The sequence below is a fragment of the Triticum aestivum genome, chromosome 5B (assembly GCF_018294505.1).
Source record: "Triticum aestivum cultivar Chinese Spring chromosome 5B, IWGSC CS RefSeq v2.1, whole genome shotgun sequence".
Taxonomy (NCBI): Eukaryota; Viridiplantae; Streptophyta; class Magnoliopsida; order Poales; family Poaceae; genus Triticum; species Triticum aestivum.
In genome coordinates this window covers 443386388-443396034 of record NC_057807.1, presented here as the reverse complement: position 1 = coordinate 443396034, position 9647 = coordinate 443386388, and the positions used below count along the sequence as shown (strand labels likewise).

The 9647-nt window shown below is 57.3% G+C and overlaps 1 protein-coding gene across 1 annotated transcript; it reads left to right on the top strand.

The window, feature by feature from the left end:
* Positions 1-316: 316 nt before the first annotated feature.
* Positions 317-5404, top strand: LOC123116373 (aspartyl protease family protein At5g10770-like). Its single transcript, XM_044537341.1, has 2 exons — positions 317-590; positions 3951-5404. Exons 1-2 carry the CDS (start codon positions 398-400, stop codon positions 5204-5206), a joined length of 1449 nt encoding a protein of 482 aa, XP_044393276.1. The 5' UTR covers positions 317-397; the 3' UTR covers positions 5207-5404.
* The last annotated feature ends 4243 nt before the right edge of the window (positions 5405-9647 follow it).

Here is a 9647-nt window from a genome sequence, read left to right as displayed (position 1 = left end):
ATCGGTGCGTGCGATCGCGTCCGAGGTGACAGGGGCCCTCGCCGTGCTCTGGTCTGGTCTTTGGCTACGTAGAGGCATGGAGTGCCGGCCGGCCCGTGCTCTGGCTGGCGGTGGCACACCACCGAACTTTTCCACGTACGGGTCGCCGGGCCGGGGTGGTGCCTGCTGACTTCGACGCCGACCGGTTTTTTCCACGCACGCACGGGCATGTGTGGTGGCCGGTGCACGGCTACGGCTAGCTTGGCTAGCTAGCCAGCCAACGCTATATAAGCACGCGGCGTGCGGCATCGGATCGCTCGCTCAGATCACACCCAGAGCAGCTACGAAGCTGGCCTTCGTGCACTTGTGCGGTGCCCTATGCCCGTGACCGATAAGCTAGAAGCTCCCGGTGGCTCGAATGGCTTCCGACGCGTCGCGTCGAGGCGCTCCGTTCAGGGTCTCGGTTATCCTCATCGCCGCCGCCCTGGTCCGCCTCGGCGCGTCGGCTCCTGATGCGGCGGAGAGGACGGCGGCGAGCGGCCCGGACCCGGACTGGCACGTCGTCAGCGTCGCCTCGCTACTGCCGCCCGCGGCCTGCACGGCGTCCAAGGGTACGTACGTACGTACTCCATGCACCGTGTCTCCGTTGTGTGATGGTTTCCTTCCTACGTAGTACGTTTACTCTTTCAAAAGGTATCATTCGAACTGTGTATAGTGGTCAGTACAAACGTAGGCTGTGTATGTGTACTACTCACTCCGTCCAAACTAAAACCACAACATTTATTTTAAACGGGATTGCTAAATCTCAGTCGAATGAGATTTAATCAAGTCATACTCGATGCTATAATCATAAGATCTTACGTGAAGATCCGTGATTCTTTTAACTTTTTGTCTCTTCTTTATATGTTATGTCACTTGACAGAGACTTGGTTAAATCTCAATCAACTGAGTCATGTTAAAATGTGTTGCCTAGTCATTTTCATCAGTTCGGACATTTGAGAAATTTGACTAGCGGATTAGTTCAATATGGTACCAGAGCCGAGAGGTCTTGGGTTCAAGACTCGGCCAACGCAGTATTAAAAAAAAAGCTTCTGCGGCCTACATTAATCCCACGTCTAAGGACTAAATAAGGCTAGGCATGAGGGTGAGTGTTGGAATATATTGCCTACCTTCTTTCATCTGTTCAGACTTTTAAGAAACTTGACTAGCACATCAATTTAATAAGCGAAGCGACTCCTTGGCGAAATCAAAACGAAAGGAGTGGCATAATTTGGAAGCAGGGAGATGGAGGGTAGGAAGGGAGTGGCATAATTTGGAAGCAGGGAGATGAGGGTAGGAAGGGAGTGGCATAATTTGGAAGCAGGGAGATGAGGGTAGGGTGGTGCATAACATGTGACGTGTCTAATGAGCGATATGTTTAACATTTATGGTAGAGCGAGGATTAAAAATGGCATCCCATCTCACGTGAAGAAATAGGTTATATCTATTCGAAAACAAGAATTCTAAGAAAGAACCTTTAAATCCGACATAAAAATAAATGGATTGTGAGATTACCAGTACCTGATTATAGAGATACAAGAAAAGGAAAGCCATAATGCACTGAAACTTCTTAAAAAAAAGTGGATTTTGATATTACCAGTATAATTTTGCAAATCTCCTTGCGGAATTTAGATGGACACGTGTACACCTTGATGTTAATGCATACTCCTTTTGTATCTAAATGTAAGACATTTTTGTAGTTCAATTTGAATGAAACATTTAGAAACTACTAGCAGCACTTTTTTAGGGTAATAAGGGCATGTACAATGGTGGCATATGGATACATATGCCCCATGACAAAAAGTAATTTGAGGCATCTGCATTTATTTTTTCTCCCCAATGCAAGCTACCACTAGTGGGCCTCATTAAGAGCATCTACAACGGCCGCGCCAAAAGACGCGCGCGTGCGGTAAACCCAGTTTCTAGCGCGTGCGGGACGTTTTGCCGCGCTCGAGCGGTGGCGGGAAACTCGCGCGCGCGGGAACCGCTTGCGCGCGTGCGCGAAAAGGCGGCAGCTCGCGCGCCATTTTTGGCGCACCGCTTCCGGCGCGCCTATAAAATGCGGCGCTCGCCACGCGCCTTCTCCACGACTCCTCTTCCTCTTCCTCTGCCACGCGCGCCTCCACCGCTCCAGCGCCCCGCCACCGACGCGCCACCATGCCGCCGCGCCGCCGAGGAGCGTCGGGCTTCCGCAGTGTCCGCCTGCGCCCCAACGGCGGGTACTACTCCGAGATACGCTCCGGCGATCTCCGGCTCGGCCTCGGCACCTACGAGACGGCGCGCGAGGCCGCCCGCGCGTACGACGTGGCGGCGTGGCGCCTAGGCAGGCCGCGCGGGCAGATGAATTTCCAGGACGACTACACGCTCCAGCAGGCGCTGGACGTCGCCCCGCCGCCTCGTCTTAACACGGCAGAAGACCGTGCGGAGCACGCTGAGCGGCAGCGCCGCCTCCTCGTCGCCCAAGAGGACGAGCGGGTCATGGGGGAGTGGCGCCGGCGCCACCCGGAGGACGTCGCCTATGAGCAAGCCTACTAGGCAAGGCGCCGCGAGGAGGACACGCGAAGGCGCCGCGAGTCGTGGTTGGACAGGCGTCGGCGAAAGGCATTGGCGAATGCGCAGTCGGATATTGTTGCAGCATGTGGGAGGTCATTCATCACGAAAAACGATGATCGTTGGTTGGACATATGGCTCGATACCTCGGACGACACCGACGAGGATGATGATGGTGATGATGATATCGACTTGGAGTAGTTTCTATCTAGTTGCGCCGGAGTTTATCTATGCTTTCGAACTATCTGTCTAGTTGCACCGATGTAAAATACCTTTGTATCGTTTTTTATTTATGCAATCTATCTAGTTTTTATTTATCTATGCTTTCGATTTATCTAAAAATAAAAAAATGTTGTGCGCGCGCTGCATTTTTTGCGCGCTGCTGGAGCGGCGCGCGCGCTGCATTTTAGCGCAGCTGCTGGAGCCAGCGCTGCACGCCGCGCCAAACCAGGCGATGAGCGCGCGGCAAACCAGTTTTTTGCGCGCGGCGCGTTCGGCGCCTGTTGGAGATGCTCTAAGAAACAGAAAATAAAGACTTTAATACACATGCATCTCTGCTTTTCACTTCAACCTTTTCAGCTTTTGTCACCGGATCACACTTTTTCTCTTCAAGCACCCGTCTCCTGGAGAGGATCCCGCTTCCCTCCGAACCTACTTTACGTCATTCGATCCTACATGGCATGTGAGGCATCACCTTGAGGCTATGCATTGTACGTGCCCTAAATGTACTCGGTAATTATAGTAACCGCATGAGCTGACACGGGCCATCTAGGCCAGAAAAGGAAAATGATGTATCAGTCTGGATGAGTCAAAGGTCGCTAACCTGGTCGCTTTAGTCTCTCCGTGAACGGAATCGCCACTTGATTTCTAAGACTACCCATAATGCATAGTAATATACACTAGTAACATACACATATCCCTAGACTATGTTACTATCTTCATAGTGGGTAGTAACATAAGTGTGATAACATACAAAGCTTCATTTATTAGGTTATAGACTCATATTGCATTGGGACATGTGATGTTACAGTAACTAGCTAAGTTACTAGTACTACATCTCTTCTCATTAACTCATTGCCACATAAGCAAATTTGCTGAGTTGGGCTCGATGTTACTACCGAAGTTACTCCCACTGTGGCTAGTCTAAACAAGTGCGCCTGTCTGAATTAATACCCACAAAACTCCTGGCCTCCTGCAGGGGACGAGGATCCCCTGCCGCAGGGTGATCACATCCTGATCCAAAAAACAAATAGGAGTAGTATTTTTGTTGTTATAATTTATCAGATCACTGGAAAGTGCAAACAGCGGTCAAAATTAAAATGTGATTGCAGTGTGCGTTGAGTTGTACACTAGTAGCTAATTTTGGTTCTGTCGCCCCGCAGCACCAGCATCAAACTCGTCGGCCCTCAACGTCGTGCACCGGCACGGCCCGTGCTCGCCGCTGCAGGCTCGCGGCGCCCCGCCGCCCCACGCCGAGCTCCTGAACGACGACCAGGCCAGGGTCGACTCCATACACCGCAGGATCGCGGCGGCGGCGTCGCCCGTGCTGGACCAAGCCCGTGGCCCCAAGGGCGTGACCCTGCCGGCGCAGCGGGGCATCTCCCTCGGCACCGGCAACTACGTCGTGTCCGTGGGCCTCGGCACCCCGGCCAGGGACATGACGGTGGTGTTTGACACCGGCAGCGACCTGTCGTGGGTGCAGTGTACGCCGTGCTCCGACTGCTACGACCAGAAGGACCCGCTCTTCGACCCGGCGCGGTCCTCGACGTACTCCGCCGTGCCCTGCGCCGGGCCGGAGTGCCAGGGGCTGGACTCGCGGAGCTGCTCGAGGGACAAGAAATGCCGGTACGAGGTCGTGTACGGCGACCAGTCGCAGACCGACGGCGCCCTGGCGCGCGACACGCTGACGCTGACGCCGTCCGACGCGCTCCCGGGGTTCGTCTTCGGGTGCGGCGAGCAGGACACCGGGCTGTTCGGCAGGGCCGACGGGCTGGTCGGGCTCGGCCGGGAGAAGGTGTCGCTGTCGTCCCAAGCGGCGTCCAAGTACGGGGCGGGGTTCTCCTACTGCCTCCCGTCGTCGCCGAGCACCGCAGGGTACCTCTCCCTCGGCGGGCCGGCGCCGGCGAACGCACGATTCACGGCGATGGAAACCCGCCACGAGACGCCGTCGTTCTACTACGTCGGCCTCGTCGGCGTCAAGGTCGCCGGGCGGACGGTCAGGGTCTCTCCCATCGTATTCTCCACCGCCGGCACGGTGATCGACTCGGGGACGGTGATCACCCGCCTGCCGCTGCGCGCGTACGCGGCGCTGCGGTCGGCGTTCGCGCAGTCCATGGGCAGGTACGGGTACAAGCGGGCGCCCGCGCTATCCATCCTGGACACGTGCTACGACTTCACGGGGCACACGACGGTGCGCATACCGTCGGTGGCGCTGGTGTTCGCCGGCGGCGCCGCCATGGGGCTCGACTTCAGCGGGGTGCTGTACGTGGCGAAGGTGTCGCAGGCGTGCCTGGCGTTCGCGCCCAACGGCGACGGCGCGGACGTCGGCATCCTCGGGAACACGCAGCAGAAGACGCTCGCGGTGGTGTACGACGTCGCCAACAACAAGATCGGGTTCGGCGCGAACGGCTGCAGCTGATGGCTGGCTGCTACTTGGTCGATCGAGCTTAATCGATCACCAATTTTTTTTCCTGATGAAGTGCCACATGGAAACGGAAGAAATCCAATATATCATGGTAATGCAAATACTGTATTTCTTTGTGTTGGAAACGATTGTTTTGGCAATGCTTCACGATGTATTGACCGGTGCAAAGCGCACGTATATATGGAGTACAAGATGGGCCACAACCTCAACTATACAAAGACTAGGAGGTGGGCCAGGCTATAAAATATGCATGCACAAACCATATATTCAACACCCCCCGCAGTCGAAGCGTCGCCGGAGACGCAAAGACTGGACCTGAACTCCTCGAAAACAGAAGTAGGCAATCCTTTCGTCATGACGTCGGCGAACTGCTGCGCTGTCGGGACGTGGAGGACCCGGATGCGCCCAAGAGCCACCTGCTCACGAACGAAGTGTATATCGAGCTCAATATGCTTCGTTCGACGATGATGGACCGGGTTGGCGGAGAGGTAAACGGCGGAGACGTTGTCGCAGTAGACAAGCGTAGCCTTGTGAACATCACAAAGCAACTCCTGGAGCAGCTGATGGAGCCAAGAGCATTCAGCAACGGCGTTAGCCACTGCTCGATACTCAGCCTCGGCACTCGAGCGGGAGACGGTGGGCTGTCGCTTGGAAGACCAAGAGATCAGGGACGGCCCAAGGTAGACACAGTACCCCGAGGTGGAGCACCGTGTGTCGGGGCAGCCAGCCTAGTCCGCATCAGAGTAGGCGACGAGGTCGGTGGAGGCGGAGGCCGTCAAAGTAAGTCCCAAGGACTGGGTGCCACGTATGTATCGGAGGATACGCTTCACCAGAGTCCAGTGAGAGTCGCGCGGAGCATGCATGTGAAGACAGACCTGCTGAACGGCATACTGCAAGTCGGGGCGCGTCAGGGTCAGGTACTGCAGGGCCCCCACAATGGAGCGGTAGAAGGCCGCATCAGATGCAGGCGAACCCTCCAAAGCGGAGACCTTGGCCTTGGTGTCAACTGGCGTGGGAGCAGGCTTGCAGTTAAGCATGCCGGCTCGGTCGAGAAGCTCATGGGCATAGCGCTGCTGATGCAGGAAGAACCCATCTGGCCGTTGAACCACCTCAATGCCAAGGAAATAATGCAAAGGACCCAAATCCTTCAGGGCAAACTCATCACGAAGACGAGCAGTAAGCCGCTGGAGGAGCGCGATAGTGGATGCCGTCAGAATGATGTCGTCGACGTACAGCAGCAAGTAGGCCGTGTCAACTCCGTGATGATACACGAATAGGGACGCATCGGAGCGAGTCGATGTAAATCCGAGCGTCTGCAGGAAGGCGGCGATGCGCTGGTACCAGGCTCGAGGTGCCTGCTTCAGCCCGTAGAGAGAACGGGAGAGCAAGCACACATGATCTGGATGCGTGGCGTCGACGAAGCCGGTGGGTTGCTCACAGAACACCTGCTCAGCCAGGTGGCCGTGCAAGAAGGCATTGGACACGTCCAACTGATGCACAGGCCATGCTCGGGACACGGCGAGCTGGAGCACGGCGCGGGTCGTGCCCGGTTTAACAACCGGGGCAAATGTGTCAGTGAAGTCCACGCCCGTGCGTTGCCGAAAACCCCCAACCACCCAGCGAGCTTTATAGCGCTCGAGAGTGCCATCCAGACGAGTCTTGTGCCGAAAGACCCACTTGCCCGTGATAATGTTGGCACGAGGCGGCCGAGGGACGAGCTGCCAGGTACGGTTCCGCTGGAGCGCATCGAACTCTTCCTGCATCGCAGCGAGCCAATGAGGATTACGAAGGGCGGCTCGAGCTGACGATGGGAGAGGAGACGGCTCAGAGACGGAAGCAGCGAGAAGATACTCATCGCTGGGGTACCGCGTGCTCGAGCGAAGGGTGCCAGCCCGAGAGCGAGTCATCGGGCGGGGCAGCGGGTCCAGAGGGGAGGCGGGCGAGGACGAAGATGAGCCCGCCTCCGATGTGACCGCCGCGGGCGAGGCCTCCGCGGACGAGGCCGCCGACAGGGTCGAGGCCGGGGACGCCGAGGGCGTCGCGGGCGTCGAGGGAGGTGCAGCCCCTAGGGCAGCCAAACGGGGAGAAACTCGACCCGTGGCGCGGGGGGCATCCTCAAAGCCGGGAGGCGGCCCAAGAGAGGCACGTGGGCGGCCATCACCGGGAGCGGGCAAGGCCGCATCATCCGAAGGTACCTGCTGAAACGGAAAAACCATCTCATCAAAGTAAACGTGTTGTGAAGTGATCACCCGATGAGAGATAGGATCATAGCAGCGGTAGCCTTTGGTGTTAGGAGGATAGCCGAGAAAGATGCAGGCCACAGACCTAGGTGCGAGCTTATGAGGAGCGGTGGAAGCGATGCTGGGGTAGCACAGGCAACCGAAGATGCGGAGCTCAGCATAGGAGGGTGGCGTGCCAAACAAGAGATGATGAGGTGCGAAATTCCCGCGAGTGCGACAGGGACGAATATTTATGAGTAGTGATGTAGTGGCAAGCGCGTCGGGCCAAAAACGTGGTGGCACGTTGGCGTGAAAGAGGAGGGTGCGAACGCAGTCATTGAGAGTGCGTAGCACGCGCTCAGCGCGGCCGTTTTATTGCGAAGTGTACGGGCAAGTGAGACGAAAGATCGTGCTGTGTGTGGCGAGAAGGTTGCGGATCGCAAGGTTATCGAACTCCTTCCCGTTGTCTGTTTGCAACGCATGAATGGGACGTCCAAACTGCATGGAGACATAGGAGTAGAAGGCGGTGAGAGTGGCAACAGAGTCCGACTTTCGCCGCAACGGGAAGGTCCACACATAGTGCGAAAAATCATCAAGTATGACGAGATAATAAAGATAGCCCGTGTTACTTGCAATAGGAGAGGTCCAGACATCACTATGAATTAACTCAAACGGGTATGATGCGACATGCGAGGAATTGCTAAAAGGAAGACGAACATGTTTGCCGAGGCGACAAGCATGACAAGTGTGATCGTCGATCTTATTACACGTGAATGAAAAACTCCGAAGAATATGATGAAGGGTGGCGATGTTGGGATGACCGAGACGAGCGTGCCAAAGGTCCACTCCGGCGGAAAGCGCCATGGGTGCAGCAACGGATGAGGTAGGTGAGTGGACCGGGTAGAGCTCGTCGGGGCTATCACATCGGTGGAGCACCATCCGGGTATGGGCATCCTTGACAGAAAAGCCAAACATGTCAAATTCAACGGTAACAGGATTTTCACGTGTAAGAGAACGAACGGAAACAAGATTTTTAATGATGTCAGGAGAAACAAGCACATTAGAAAGATATAATGGCATGGAGTTAGAAGGAAAAGCAGCATGGCCAACATGAGTAATGGGCATGGAAGAACCGTCACCCACGGTAATGCGAGCAGCGGTGTGAACGGGGTGAGCGGCAAGAAGGTTACCGGGGTTGGCGGCCATGTGAGCCGTGGCTCCGGTGTCCATATACAAGTCGCCACCGCCAGTGTACTGTTGCGGCGTGGGGGCGATGTGGAGAGCCGCTAGAAGCGCGGGATCCCAAGGCGCCGGCGGGAGGGCCGGGGCAGACGGCGCCGGCTGAGGCGGTGGCGCCACATACCCATAGCCCGAGGGGCCATAGAGCGGCGCGGGCTGGTACGCCTGAGGGGCCGCGTACAGGGCCTGATGAGGGGCCGGGCGGGCGCTAAAGGAACCGGGAATGGGGGCACGCGGTATAGGCATGGAGTACGCATGCACAACCCCCGTCCAAGGGTTCTGGCCGGCCTGCCAGGGCGCCGGCGGCAGCGGGTGCTGCGGCTGGCGGGAGGCCCCGCCGTGGGCAGCTGGCTGCTGCGGCTGCTGCTGCTTGCAGCCTCCGCGACCGCGACGCCCGCCCCGGCGCTGCTGCTGCTCGGCGGGGGGCGGAGGGGCCTGCGGCGGCGCCGGGTAGGGAAACCCGGGCGGCGGCGGCGCCTGGAAGGGGCCCGGGGCGGGCCACGGCGGTGGGCGGCGCACCGCCACGGGTACCGGCGGTGAGGGCCGTGTGGGTGGCCCGGGTACGTGACATCCGCATCCGCCGCTCCTCCAGCTTCAGGTACGCGACGATCTTGGGGAAGGTCGGGTTGGTGATGAGGGGGATGTTGGAGGCGGCATTCCCGAAGTCATCATTCAGGCCGGCGATGAGGGTGCTGAGGAGAAGCTCATCGGAGACCTTCTCGCCGAGGTCACGGAGCTCGTCAACAAGCTTCTTGAGGCGCATGCAATAATTGTCAACGGACGACTCAAGCTGCTGGCACCCAAAAAACTCGCCATGCAAGAAGACCTTGCGTTGGAGCACGTTGTCGGTGAAGAGGCCGTTGAGCTTGGTCCAAACGGCGTGAGCGTCATCGTCGGCGGAGACCACCGTGTGGAAGAGGTCCTTTGAGATGGTGGTGTAGAACCAACGGATGAGAGTGGCGTCGATGGCCGTCCAC

Bases quoted from the DNA above. Each gene is read 5' to 3' on its own strand.
- LOC123116373 (XM_044537341.1), top strand. From the start codon at position 398: ATGGCTTCCGACGCGTCGCGTCGAGGCGCTCCGTTCAGGGTCTCGGTT. The intron at 591-3,950 runs GTACGTACGTAC...GTCGCCCCGCAG, and splicing joins GGCCTGCACGGCGTCCAAGG to CACCAGCATCAAACTCGTCG.